The sequence below is a fragment of the Dryobates pubescens genome, chromosome 13 (genome assembly GCF_014839835.1).
Source record: "Dryobates pubescens isolate bDryPub1 chromosome 13, bDryPub1.pri, whole genome shotgun sequence".
NCBI lineage: Eukaryota > Metazoa > Chordata > Aves > Piciformes > Picidae > Dryobates > Dryobates pubescens.
The window spans coordinates 4690189-4705150 of NC_071624.1; the positions used below are offsets into that span (position 1 = coordinate 4690189).

The following is a 14962-nucleotide window of genomic DNA, read 5'->3' on the forward strand; positions in this document are numbered from 1 at the left end:
CTGAGGGAGCTGGGGTTGCTTAGCCTGGGGAAGAGGAGGCTCAGGGGATGCCTTATTGCTGTCTACAACTACCCAAAGGGAGGTTTATAGACAGGTGGGGTTGGTCTCCTCCCAGGCAACTAGCACCAGAATTAGAGGACACAGTCTCAAGCTGTGCCAGGGGAGGTTTAGGCTGGATGTTAGGAAGAAGTTCTTCAGAGTGATTGGCCATTGGAATGGGCTGCCCAGGGAGGTAGAGTCACCATCACTGGAGGTGTTTATGAAGAGACTGGATGGGGCACTTGGTGCCATGGTTTAGTTGATTATATAGTGTTGGATGAGAGGTTGGACTCGATGATCTCAAAGGTCTTTTTCAGCCTGGTTAATTCTATTCTATTCTATCTTAAAACATTCCTTACACTGAGAGTAGTGAAACACCGGCCCAGGTTGCCCAGAGAGGTGGTAGATGCCCCATCCCTGTAAACATTCTGGGTCAGGGCGTCTGCAGCTTTGAACAACCTTAGCTAGTTGCAGGGCTCCCTGCTGACTGCAAGGGAATTGGACTAGGTGTCCTTCAAGATTCCTTCAAAAACATTCTATAATTCTACCAAAGAGAAGAGAAAGGACCAGCAAGTAGGGACTGTTATGGATGATGCACCATTCTCCTGAGGTTGATGCAGAGGAGAGGAGGTAAGAGTCCAGAATAAAGGACTTAAGTGAACCCTTAGGTTAAAAGGGGCATGGGAATGGTGGGGTTTTTTGGTTTTATTCCCCCCTTTGTCTCTCACCTTCCAGCTCTGTTTTAACTGGCATGAAGTTCAACCAATTTTCCCCAAACAGTCTGTTAAGTCTGTGTTGGTAACTGGTACGTGATGTCCCCATTTTTATCTTGACCCACAAGCTTTTTCTTCTTATTTTCTCCCTGCTTTGCTGAAGGGAAATGAGAACAGCTGGGTGGGCATGTCAGCAGCCAACATCAGCCCACCATGCTTTTCAATCTTCCACACAAACCAATTACTTGCTGTTTAAGCAGGCTGCTCTGGAGGATGAAAACTTGTAGGAGCTAAAGCTTGCTGAGCTCTTGGCTTCTCTTTTGCCCAATCTCCAAAACAAAGAGCTTTTTAAAATAACTTGGAAACAGAAAAATTACCTTCTCCTTCACACCAATTCCAAAACTACCAATTTTTATCAAGAACTAACTAAATCACTCTGAACACACAGAGGACACAAAACCCTGTGGATTTGGACAAACTTCTTGGAGTTAGAGGTGACAAGTCAAGACAATCCCATCACAGCTAATAAAAGAATTTATTGTAAACGTACGTATCTTACACAATTATACAGTATAATACAGATAACATGAAGGATTTAAACACTCAGCATTACAAACAGGGGCAATATTTGTAAAGATTATCTTTAACTTGTATCAAGACTCTTTGAGAAAGCCAGAGAAATATACCTCAGCATTCCAACACACCATAGCATCTGCAGCATTCCACACACCTGGACAGGCGCATGGAATTCCACAACCTCTAACTCTTCTCCAAGCAATTCCCACAGGAACTTCTCACCAACAAATTTTCCTTCCATCAGTTTTCAAAATTCAAAGAACTCCTTGCAAACATTGCCTACATCTGAAGGACTAAACAAATGTGTTATTTTCTACCTGCTTTTAACAGTTCTTTTTTTTTTCAGCAAACTTTATATATTAATATAGAATCTCCTAGAAGAATAACCTGTGGTTGCTCAAGAAGGCAGCAATAGATCATCTCCACTGCAAGACCCTCATTAAGAACAAGGGGCATTTACCTGCCTGCTTCAGGGCCAGGTTCAGGACTCACTCTGAAATTCCAATTCTCACAGAAAAGCAGGACACAGGCAAGGAAGCCACAATTTGCAAACAGATGCCCAAAAAATAGCTCCTGCATCCTCAAGAGCTGCTCTGGGTGTATCAAAATCCCAGAAACTAAGCCCACAAGAGACGGGGGCTGGAAATGCATGTGTCATTGCAGAAGATCACAGCACAAACAGAGTTTGCCCAAAAGGCTGTTCCCACACAACCTGCAGGCTGTCATAGCAATAGTGACAGATATCTAGAAGATGCCCTTCTCTTTTGTAAAAGCTGTGTACAGGCACGCCTGAAAGCAGTACAGACTGAGTTCACTACAGCCTACAAAGTGTGGGGCCTGCAGTTCCTCAACCACCTCAATTTCTTGACTCTCAACACTGAGCTCAATCAACATAATCAGCACTGCTCAACTCCTTCACACTGACCTCAGCCAAAAAACTAATGTCAGGGTTAAGCTGTGCACTTCACTGGTGCAGGTGATCCTGCGCTCAGCTCACGCAAAGAAGCCAGGATTATCTTCAGAATCCCAGAGCATCTGAAATGCCCTTTCTAGGAGGCATTTAAGTCCTTCTCTGAATGCTGTTTGGATTTCATCCATTGGTCCCATTTCCTAGATTTAAGGGTCAGGTTCTGCCACTCTTATATTCAAGCGAACTGCAACATCCTGCTAGCTTTGATGAACTGAAAGGGGCTTTCCAGCAGACTCTAGTTTTTCTTAAGGTGAAGAAGTCAGGCAGCATCTCAGCTGAGGTACATAGTACCTTCTTCAGTTTAAGAACTGCACCAAACCTCAGCTACTCTCCTTGGAAGCCTGAAACCACCCTCCACTTAACTGTCTTTCACATTTCCTGCATGCTACTGGAGTTAGCATCGCCTGTCTTCTAGCCCCCAAAAAAGCACCAAAAGATAACATTTTGAAAATTTCTGTTTCTACCCCAGGCCAGGAAAAGTAACTGTAGTTTAATGTTTACAAAAGGCTTTGTATTGTCAAAGCACGGCACCAACAAGAGCGAGGCCTCAGTACACCCCTGTGAGGTAGGTATCCTGCTCCCCATGCTCAGAGATGGGGAAACTGAGGCACAGAGTGATTAAATCAAAGGCCATGCAGCAGATCAGAGACCCAGCTGAGATCAATGCACTGGAGGTTCTGTCTGACCCATGCTCCACCCTCATGACAGCACTGACTCACAAAACAAACACCCTAAAAACATGACAGTCCAACAAGAGTCCCACCAACTATACAATGGCTTGTTCACATTACTACCAAGCACCCACAGGGTAGGACAAAGCGGTGGTGGAAGTGGGGTGGTCAGGATGTTGTCAGCAAAGTCTTCTTCAGCAAGGTCTTGATAGGCAGGCTGCAGACATGTCTCCTATAGCAGTGATGTTCCTGAGACAGGTTAAGTGCTAGGGTTAGTAGCAGAACTTCTTCCCGAAGTCAAGACATTAGTGGAGCTCCCCATATGCAGCAAATCTCTCATTTTTTGTTCTTATCAGCCACTCTGTTGAGGAGAATTTAAGCCAAAGTGGTGCTGCTCCCACAGCACTTCACAGTCCCAAGCTGATCATTAATGAATGCTGTCAAAACAGTAAGACTTGTACAACACAGCTGGTCACCCACCCTCCAGCACACTCTAAACCTCCTGGCAGCCTGGGGAGGCACTTGCTGGGCAAGCAAAGGGTTTCAGCCAGTCCAAGCCCACAAACACCGAATATTGTCCTTACTCCTCTCCTTTCCCATGCAAGGACAGGTGGTCAGTCAACACTCACCAAGACTGACCACGGTATGTTCACCTTCATTGCGCTTGTGCCAGTCTACCCTTTCTGAGGTGACTAAAAAAGCTGGCATCTGACATCTCCTCTAGAGAGGCGAGGGACATTGAATAAGCCAGTGACAAACTTACCCAGCAGTGTTCTCAGTTACATCCATCATGCTTGAGGAGGACTGGCAGAATTTGCTGCAGCCATCTTCTGCTCACCCAAACCCAAACCTAATCAACAGCCCACCCATCTGCTCAAATGACACATCCTTAAAAGCTGCCTTTGACTTTTCTTGTATGCAGAGTGCCAAAGCAACTCTTCTGCCCACTGCATGAGGAAACCAACTTCTGTGTAGACTGCACCAAATAAGTATAACTTCTTTTCTTTAAAAAAAGCTCAATCTCACCAATACAGCTGTCTCAGAGGGACCAGATCTGTGGAGTCTCTCACAGATAGCAACTGGATGCAAACTGACAATGTTTGTTCAGCCACTGAACATACACTTACCAAGTAAACACTGACATTTAACAACTTGATTTGGAACAGAGCATCATTTTGTTGCATTAAGGTGCATCTTTAATTGGAGGTAACAATCTAGTAGCCCAATGTTATAGGTGTATATAATAGTGTCCTACAGAAATACTGGATTTGTCAGCCCAACTCTGGTCATAAATCCACCTTTCCTGTAGCATCTTCTCTGCTCTATTTCATTGCTCCTCATTTAGTATCTTCATATGTTTGTTTGTGAGGAAGTCAAGAAAGGGAATATTACAGATGGCTTTGTGAATATTCATCACTGTGATCTCCCTTGGAGTCCTGCAGGGAAAAAGAAATGTGTCCATAAAGCAGCAAGTCAATAAATGTACTAACAATAAAGAAAAAGAAGGGAAAAAAGATCAATTAACGAAAGGATAAAAGAGCAAGTGTTAGAGCAAGACAGGAAAAGCATTAAAATGTCACAGCACAAAAAAGCCACTCTCAGATGAATGGGGGAAACATCCTGGGTACTGGGACAGGAAAATCAAGTGCTGAAGTATTCACTCTAGAACTTCTATAGCACAGACAACGTGTATATATTTCTCTATATAACATACATAGATATGTTTAATATATATATTAGATAAATATTTTTTACATTGGATACAAGTAAATATTTGAACTAAGCACTTTCTCATAGGCCTAATGTTTTTCACTTTCAAGCTATGCCAAATCATACTGCTGAACAAAAAACATCAAAGCGTGGCCTAATTGTTACCATAAAAACCACTCAGTATCTGGGCCAGAAAAGTAAAACAGAGAGATCATTTAGGTTCTTTAAGTTCTGGTGGACCATGAGTAAGTTGTCTACATGGTAACTTGACATGGACAAGAATGAGTAGGTCCTTCCAACATGGCTCTGCAGAAGCAGGTTATCTGCTTTTGAACATGGAAATGCCAGCAAACCCTGCCTCCATTTTTAAGGTCTGTGTTTCCATCCTTTGCTGCTATGGAGCTATATGATGACAAATTCCCTCATAAAGCTTGGATCTTCCCAGAATAAGGTTCATAAATTCCCTCACTGTCATTGTCTGAGCCACACAAAATCTGACTAAATTCCTCAAGCAGGTCAGTGCTGGCTTGTTTGGCCCAAGAGGAAACAAGCTGCTGTACCTGTTGTGAGGAGCGGTCTGGTACGCCACGGCCAGAGCTTGCCGCAGGATATCACTCATAAGCTGCTCAGTGGCCTATGACAAAACACAGCATTAACAGACAGTATCATGAAAAGAGGAAAGGAACATGCTGTTTGGTTACCTCCATCCTGTATTCCATCAGCAAGGGGCAGTTAAGATGCCCAAGTGAGTTCTATTAGCACACTATTGAAAAATGCGCATATTTAACAGCAAGAAAGAGACCTATAGATGCACAGATCTCAGACTGCAACTGCCCAGCCTAGTTTGTCTCTGGACCTGAAGAGGAGAATGTGCACAGCAAGGTGGGTCCAATGTTCCACAGACCATTTTAGTGCCCCTCGTCTCACACACCAGAGCTTAGTATCATAGTATCAATCAGGATGGGAAGGGACCACAAGAATCATCTAGGTCCAACCCCCCTGGCCATGGGCTTGTTTTGTACATAGAAGATTCCAGATATTCTCAAAGGAGCTGATACCTGCTTGTTAGCCAGCCCCTGTGGTGACCAGGCTTATGTCAAGACACTTTCACAAAATCCTCCCAGCCCAGACAACAAGAAACCAGTAGCTGTATGCCTACACACTTGGCTTGATCAAGGTTCAATCAAACTCTAATTAAGACTCTTGGCTTTCTGTGCCTATATTGAGACTACAGCAGAGTTTTCTGGGCCATTCAGTCTGGAAAGCTGGCATAACCCTACAATTATAATGAAGCAACCTGACGGTTACAATCTGTGTCTACAAATAGATGCATCTGAATGTGAGCTCAGCTACAGTAAATAATAGCTCAGCAGAAGCATGCATGAATGTCTGTGTAACCTGCAATCAAGTAGCCTTTTAAAAAGCCTGTATAAACAACCCACCAAATTGTCTTTGGCTTGAAATACACCAGAGCACTGCTAAAAACACTGTTAGTCTTCAGTTCAAACCCAAGGAACATCAGCTCCACGCTATTCAAAACTTTGGTAAGAAACAGTCTGTTTTTCCAAAAGTGATTATGGTAGAGAAATGGTTTCTCATACAAGGCAGAATTGCTACTGTCTGCAGGAATTTAGCAGTCTGCCAGCAGTCACAACCCAGGCAGAAAAAGAACTGAATGCTATTTAGAAAAAAAAAATCTAACCTTGTCTAAAATAATCAAGTCTTACAGAACTCTGGCAGACTCCCTACCCAGTTCTGGAGGTTAGGACAAAGTTAGGAGTACTTCCAAAGTTACAGAATGAGTCAGTATCATACTAGCAATGAGAATCTGCAAATCATCATTCTGTGCCCAAGCCAACAAATCGGTTGGAAAGTTGGAAGGCTCTCTTTAAGAGCCTTCTGTCTTCCTGACACTCAAGTCCTCTTGCTGATCTGCCCCTACACCAATAGAGAAAACAGGCATCAGGCTGCATCTCCTGGTTTGATAAATGCATATGAATAAAGATGTTCCATCTTTTTCTTCTACATTACCATGTTAACACAGTTACAGAAAAGTTCTTACTGTGATTTCTTACCTTCAAAATCATATCTTCTATTACTGATGCATAAACATTCTTTTGTACCTCAGCAGGCTGAAAAGAAATTCCTATCTACAAAAGATGATAGAGGGGGAAAAAAAATTAGTAGGTTGTGTAACACAGTCCATGTTTACTACAGATTAGATGAGAGTAACAGAATAAAAAAAGGTGGTTAAAAAACAAGTGAACAGACACTGCAGAACTTCCAAGCTATACAATCTCAGGCTTCATTTTAAAACATCAGGAGAAAATTAAGCTTGACCATTGTAACAGTCTGCAAAAATGCCTCTAAAACACACAAGAAAAAAAAGCAGATTTTAATGTTTGTTTCAGAAAGTCTACTTGAAAACCAGGCTGCATTGGATACTTCTGGACTGAGAATGGCAGCTCCATTTTAAAATGGTACATACATTCAGTCCACTTACTCATCATCTTCCCTGCACCTATGGCAACTGAAATCACTGAAACAGCACTCCTGGCACAAAAGCTCCACATCAAGAGTGTTTCATCCCCCAGTCTTTTTCTCTTCATGTCTGTGCCCTTGTCATCCATGCAGCAAGAGAGCAGACACACTGCAGAACCACACTTTTGTCCCTTGATGTCAGCATTTGAGGTGGAGACGGAGATCCTTTCTTTCTCCCATAACTGCTGCATGCAAACTGCTTCTGCTGCTCCTGCCTCTGCTGGTACAACGATGAGCACTTTTCCCTACCAATCAAGCCAGTCTCCTCTCTTTCCTTCCTGCTGCTGTGACAGAAAACTCCTTTCTCCCTTTCTTTTACTCCCATTTGAAAGAAATCTTGAGCAGCAGAGAAGTTTGCTGTGGTCTAAGCTTTACTGCAACCCCTTTTCAAGAGCTGCTAATGAACCAGCAGCCAGTCCAAATCTTTCATGGGATGGGACAGGAAGAATTCAGAACTAGTGCTCCCCTTCCCTCATTTCCCTGTGCTTCTAGCTTTCCAGGATGATTTTTCTGGTAGTAAGACCTGCAACACAGCTATTCTGAAATGACCTTCCAGCCAACACATTTCCCTTTCCCCTGCCAGCACTGGACAGCTGAGTGTCATGAGTCAGAAGGTCCATTTTTTTCAGGGCATTTTTAAGGGCATTTTTAAGAAATTTCATGAAGCATCCAGAGGCTCATACAGATCAAAGAAAGGCAACTAAATAAACACAAGACCACAACTAGCTTTAACAAATGGTTCTTAACAGCTTTATGATTACCTTCTCTGCAGTGTCCTTCACAAACTCTGATGCAGGCAAAGAAGCCAAGTAGAACTTTATCTCCTCTTGTTTCTCCTCCTGTTCTTTCTTAATGTTTATTTTCAGTGGCTCACTAAAGTTGAGAACATCTACTTCCTCTTCGTGTTCTGGTTCTCGTTTCAGAAACTGCTGTAGTTCCTCTAGTTTTCTGCACAGCTCCTCACCACTGCTGTAAGATGAAGGGCATTCTGAAATGGAAGCAATCAATTAAACACATGATACATTATGGAAAGCTGTTTATAAACAGATGCACACTCAAAATAAGGTAAGAAATTAAGATAATTGGAAGTTATTTTTGTAGCTCCTACTAAATATAAGGGTGAACAGAAACACAAACAGTCATTGAGAGCCTTCTAATTTTATCTTCATGACACTCCTGGACCCTTCCTTCATCAACCCTTACACCACTCAAGAAGGCTGCATTTCAAACAAGACTGTGGTAATGTGACTCTCCTAAACATTCTCAGATAAGATTTTTGACAATTGCTAAAGTGGTCTGACACTCTTCAACTTGTTTGGGGAAAGTGTGTTTTCACTATGAAGGTACCATGTAGCACTAAATCATTTTTCCCCACTGTGACAACTATTACCATGCTTTTTAAGAAAAATCAGAAGACAGATTTGCAGTGGTGACTTCTTCTCTGAATGCTCAGCACAAGCCAGTAAAACCTTCAGTAGTTATTTAGATAAAAATATTAAAAGGGGTATGTAGGCTTCCTTTCCACCTTCAACAACTGCAATGCAGGGCCAGACTTAGCAAAAAATAGTCAGATCCCTGCACTTCTGTGAAATACTTTAAATCCCTGTATGATCAGAGCAGAAAAACTATTCAGCTTTGGGAAAAGGATTATCTGAAGGTGAAACAAAGGAGCTTAACTGTGAAGAACGGATTTAATTAAAGATGTGTATTTAATACATACTAAAATGGACTGTGGAAATACCAGAGTTATGCCTAGTGGAATAATGCAGTAGTAGCAGCCCTAATAACAGACCATGAAGCTTCTCACAGGCCAATTCACCTCACTTTTGGAGGTAAATTAACCTCTCCTGAGCTTCACAGCACCACTGCCAGGTTTTGTGGTTTGCACAGTAAGTCTTAAGAGAGGCTAATTTTACCCAAGGGCAGAAATGTCATTAATTATGCTTAGTCTGTGTGCTTACTTATTACATTGTGGGGCAAGAGTCACCTCTCACAAGATTTATCTACACTAGGCCTTCAAGTGTCCCAAACCACAACAAAACTCAAAAGAGGCTCCAGAAAACTGATAGGACTGAGGGGACACGGGACAGTCTCACTGCTAGGCTTGCCCTTACCATCTCCAAACTTTTGGTTATTCCAGAGTAAATTATGTTAAAAACAAAGAAAGTAAGAATTCCTTCTCACATTGTGTGCATACACACTGCCTTAAGTCTATTAAACAGTGTTCTTGGCAGAAAGGAGCTTTCTGTCACTCCATACTCACCTGGCTCATTGTCTATCTGCGTCAGCACATCCTCAATCGAGTCCTCGTCGTTCCGCAAGGTCTCGGGGTCGGGTGGTGTGTAGCCATGGCATCGACACCAGTGCACCACATGCTTCGTTTTCAGGGGTGTAATATTGTGAAACCTGGGGTGCTTCTCTATGATTTCTTGTAGGATCTTTCTCACTGTCATTGCTCGTTGCCACTGTGACAAACCAAAGGGGAAGCTCATCACACTGGCTAAAATGTTTAAGGCCAGACTGTGGCCTAGAATGATAATGCAAGTTGCAAGAACACGAAGAACATGATTTTCTCAAAAATCAGAACAATGAGGAAAAACAAATATGGAGGGTAGTCCTAATCTTGGTATCAGGCAGCTGTAGGCTGCTTTGTCATCTAAACAAAACCTCAAGAAAAAGAAAGACACATTTAGAGGAGCCTAGGCACATTTAAACTAGCAATAGCAGAGGGGCAAATCGGTTTCAACATCTTCCCTGTGAAACCCCATAGCAAGATAGAGGACAAAAATATGAAGAATAAGTGGGAAATGTAACAACCACACTACAAAAAGGTCCAGATTAACTGAAATATTTATCTTTGGTGAACCAACATTCTATTTCAGCACTAGCACCACTTATATCAGATCCTTCCTTCAGCTCTCTTCCTACAGAAGGCAGACACAAGCCCATGAAAAGACAAAGTACGTTGGGTAAAATTCCCATGACTGCAATATGCCACAGAGTGATGAAGACAAAGTGCTAACAAGACAGTTTGCAAGAATTCTGTTTTTAAAAATGCTTTAAAAACAACATTCTTTGAAGCAACTGAAAAATGACCTTCAAGGCCCCTTCAGCTTGAGTAAGTCTCTGAACAACAAACTAAACTACATCACTACCTGGATACAAATCAGTTCATCTTGCAGTAAGGAATGCTTCCATTTAAAATGCTAGAGACTGCTTCAGAAAACGAATCAGCCAATAACAGGGAAGGTTCAATAATTCAGAAATCCTTCTTGTGTCCCTAATGATGCTTATGAAACACAGGAGAAAAGAATTACCTCGGCTGCTCTCCTCTTCCCTATATTCCAGCTGTAATACTGTTCCACTGAACTGGCACAAAAAGAGCTTACATCTTCACCTAGAGAAAATAAAGCCAAGAATAGTATTCATTTTTTAGTAAGTGAAGAAAGATAAATTCTGAGGTTTGATGTTATTTAGTGCAGAGGAAGGGGGAAATGTGATTCATGTTTACAGGATCAAGGACTCAATAACTCTTTAACGCTTACAAACGCTGTGCTCAGAGAGAGCAAATCAGAGACACGTGCAACAGACACTGAATTCTGAATGTAAAGGTAGCCTCCTTCTTGGTCACATGCACAGACCCCTGTTGCATGGGCTGTTCTAAGCCTGTTTTTCCCAAAAGCACTTGTAATGATGTAGACTTGTAGATCTCTCTTTCTGGTCAAAGTCTCTTCCTTTGGAAAACTCTTTTTTTGTTTCCTTCCTCAAACAAGTTACACTATAAAAACGAAACAACAGTGAAAAGGTTTCCTGGCAAAAACATGAGAAGGGGGCATGAATCCTAAGGAATGGATTAATAAATGCTGCTATAGGCCAGAGAGCTGTATGTAATGAAAGCTTTACTCTGCCACCCACTCCTACTTTGCTCACTGTGCTTGAGAGGGTCTGCCCTACCCGGTCTCCAGGACCAGTTGTTCAAAGTGCATTAGTCACCACAGCAAGCTAATACATTTTCCTCTCTGTACAGAAGGTATGAAATTATAAAGTACTCTGAAACATTTAAATGTTCCTCTGCAAGCTACCACCTTTTGTTAAAAGCAAAAAAAGCAAAAACCCCAGTAACAAACAAATTCTAATGCTGAGCTTTGTTATAATATTTACAAGCATTTCCAAAACCCGTTATTAAAGGAATAAAAGGGAGAAAGAAAAAAACAAAACAAAACAACACACACAAAAAAAACCCCAACAAACAACACATCCATTAACAAACCAGGGAAAATAAGACCTACTTGCAGCCATTATATGAGGAAATACAATCTATTTCTAACAACAAGATGGAAGTCACTAACTGCTGACAACGTATCTGGCTTCAATGGAAGAATCTAATTCTAAGCATCTTCAGAGTAACCCCCTGGAGTAAGCTCTCTAGGAGAGTGGCTTCATTTCATTCCACCTTTTAATAAGTTTTGTGGCTTTAGAGTATGCAAGGCACTCTGTTGATACACTGAAAACAGAAAGCAAAGCCTTTTCATTTACTGCTTACTTTTTTCAGCAATTAATGGAACCTTCTTCACTATTGCTGTTAAAAGCTGCTGGATGTTCTCCAAATACTCTATGCTGCAAGGGATAAAAAGAATCACAATGAAGAATACCATTGGAAGCAATGAATCAGATGCAAAAGGCTTCAAAATCACTGCACAGCTTAAAATCTCTACCCCCAAGGCACTGCGGCAGTAGCAGTACGAGGACAAACTGTTATGGTCCAATCCAGGGAAGGTATTCCAAACAGCCCTTCCTCTTGCAGTAGTGACCACATCTGAAGTTGTATTTGTCAAGCTAAGAAACTGAAGACAGACTTTATTGGGCAGGCTTGGAAGAAATCCCTGCATCATAGCACAAGCTGCAACACTACATTGAGGAATAAAATACATCCATCAGTGCAGACTGTCCCAGCAGGAACATAGGATCCTGCCTGGGAAGCTCTACTTATGTGAGTTTAGTAATTTTTACTTAACTAGCCATACAGTATTTAACTAGCAAGAAGTATATTTTCCATTAGTTATTTTATAACTAAGATAATTTCCAGCATGTAGTGACTTAAGATTTATTCCTGTCTCCTACACATACTCTCTATCAGGGTAATGTCTGCAGGGATATGTTGGGATAACAACACTTTTTAAAACATGGAGACAGGAGAGTCAGCCACTGGAGGAATCAGGAGCAGAGGAAACATCCTACACATTACCAGAAATATGAAGAGAAAATCTTGCAAAACGAGTTCTGATGAAAAAACCACTAACAAGTACTCAAGAGCACCACAAACAAGACACTGGATTTCACCAGTGAACAAATACCCCCATGATCTTTAATTCCAATTCGGAACCAAAGCAGGTAGGAACAGAAGTATGTAAGCTTAACAAGACTAGAGAGGCCCAAAGAGAGATAATTCTACTTATTCTGCATGCCCCTTCTTTGACCTGTGTTTCACTGGGCAGTTTGACCTCACTAAGGACACAGTGGCAATGGGAATTATACAAGCAGTGGATAATAAAGAGGTTTTAGCAGCTTGAGATTTTAGCAAACCCCAAAACAACTGCCAATCTTCAAATATTTTTTTTCTCCTTTCATGACCCCTGCATACAAATCCATTTGCAGAAAAATACTGCAGCACTGTCTGAACAAATGCCACCCAACGGGATTAGTACTGATACAGCAGTGTGCAGGACAAGATTTAATGATGTATTTCTAGGTCAAACTCACCACCACAGCACCTAACCCTAGAACATCCTCCACCCCCCTAATATTTCAAAGATCAGAAATCCTTCTGGAGAAATGAACAATTACTTGATAACGTAATTCCCAAGTTCAGAGCTCTCTTCTGTTTTCACTGCTGCTTGGCCTTCTTGGGTACCCACAGAACTGCAATTCTGTCCTGTTGAATCAGGCTCCATCTTAACTTCAAAGAAACAGAACACATTTTAAAAGACAAAAAGTACCTGTCAGTTTGATACACAGTCTTGTGAGACTATGTAGAAGTCTTACATAACATCACTTCATTTGCTGTTTGCATTCTTTTTAAACATGAGCAAATTTGACCTTTGATTCTGCTCAAAGCAAGCCCCTCTCCAAATCTCAACACACACCTCATCCTCTTCAGAAAATCTGCATCCTCAGTTGCTGATGTTTTGTCTGCAACTGTCTGATCTAAACTGATCTGCCTGCAAATGTACATTGGCCTTTTTGTATGCAATGAGTTGGACAGAAAACTAACAGTTTTAGCAAGAAATAACATTTCAAAGCCACAACTTTTTTTAAGACATCACTGATTCTGACATCAGTGAACTTTCTCCTGTCTAGGACAGAATTCTGCTGAGACAGGAGCAGGGAGAGAAGGACGTTCCCAACCTAGAGCAGACAGACAGTCTAGTCATTTATCTGAGATGGAAGAAACACATGACAGTTCTGCCAGAACTGAATGTAGAGTTTCTCAGCTCTGGCCTAAGCATTATTCTGTGAAGTACTGAAACTTCTTGACCCTTTGTGTGCACATGCACACGCGCTGTCTGTACCTAGTGCTGCTGGAAAGCATTCTCCGGGACATCTCACCACAGCTGCTGTGCTGAACACAGCAGTAATTGTGATTAAATACATGCTGCTCTATGCCTTTCTGCAAATATGGATTGAAACCATGAATATTGAAGATGCTCATGGTAGCTTTCTAGAATATCCTTGTTTCTCTCTGTACCTGCCTATGCTGTGGGATGTGTTGAGAGGGACATCACTGTTCATTTTCTAGTCCCCAGATTGCTATTTTTACTTGATTTAAACCCTACAAACAAGGGAAATAAAGGAACACCTAGTCAGGGTCTACTTTCATAGTCAGGCCACTTGCAGCAAGCAGCACCAGCACATTTCACTACTTATCTTACAGAGAAATTCCCTGTTACCTTTAGTGATGGAGGCTGTAGAAGGACTAGGGACAACTGTAGTTGCTGCTGTGACAGCTGAAACAGTTGAAACTTTGCTGGTAGAAAGTGACTGTATCACTGCAGAGATAAAAAAATTAGAGACAACAAAGAAAAAAAAAAATCAAATTTCATGCACTTTGACAAATAACCATGTTCAGAAGCAACACAGTGTTTCTGCAGCACAAAGCTTAGGGATTAATTTCCTTGCTACATATTCTTCTATCTCTAACTTTGGACCATGTACACCAAAAGCGACCAAGAGCTACCCTGTGTCAAAGGGGATTTTCAAACACCATCTGTCATCCTCCTCTGCCCTTTACCTTTGTTCATAGGCATGAGTATTGTCTGAACACCTCCAGAAGCTGTGTTTACACCGAGCTGTTTAAGCTGGCTGGGAACTGTCAGAACAGCCTGCTGTGGACTAGACTGATTTGAGTGGATTTTTAGCAACCCTGCAAGAAGAACGGAAGACAAAATGTTAAATAAAACACACCATTTAGTTTTATCTCTAGCTAATTCTCTCCCTTTCTGCCTGAACCAGGTTGGCATGTGTGCTAGCACTGTCACACTCTTAACAAGCCACAGTTCAGTGAACTGTCAGACAAGTTTTTACTGACACCAGTGATTGCTAAAGTACTGGGATGATGCTCCACAGCGTGCGCAGTATTACACACTGCACAGCACTCTGATGTTGCAAAGCAAGTTTTCTAGGTACCTAAAGAATCTTAAGCAAAAGCTGATGTAACATAAGCCTTTCAACTACCGCAGGCTCAG

General features: G+C 41.8%; 1 protein-coding gene across 8 annotated transcripts in view; it reads right to left on the minus strand.

Moving 5' to 3' along the window:
• Positions 1–1268: 1268 nt before the first annotated feature.
• YEATS2 (YEATS domain containing 2) overlaps positions 1269–14962 on the minus strand; it is a 50712-nt gene continuing 37018 nt past the window's right edge. For 4 of the 8 annotated variants that reach the window (XM_054166889.1, XM_054166888.1, XM_054166886.1 and 1 more), the window contains 10 exons: positions 14509–14640; positions 14168–14266; positions 13065–13176; positions 11764–11837; positions 10538–10617; positions 9484–9685; positions 7982–8208; positions 6755–6829; positions 5240–5313; positions 1269–4405 (listed from right to left, as the gene is read on the minus strand). In XM_054166889.1, the coding sequence (XP_054022864.1) occupies positions 4297–4405; positions 5240–5313; positions 6755–6829; positions 7982–8208; positions 9484–9685; positions 10538–10617; positions 11764–11837; positions 13065–13176; positions 14168–14266; positions 14509–14640 (1184 nt within the window). In that variant the 3' untranslated portion in view covers positions 1269–4296. Of the gene's footprint in view, positions 4406–5239; positions 5314–6754; positions 6830–7981; positions 8209–9483; positions 9686–10537; positions 10618–11763; positions 11838–13064; positions 13177–14167; positions 14267–14508; positions 14641–14962 lie in introns of those variants that run through there. The other 4 variants (XR_008462531.1, XR_008462530.1, XM_054166887.1 and 1 more) reach the window with 4 other exon arrangements.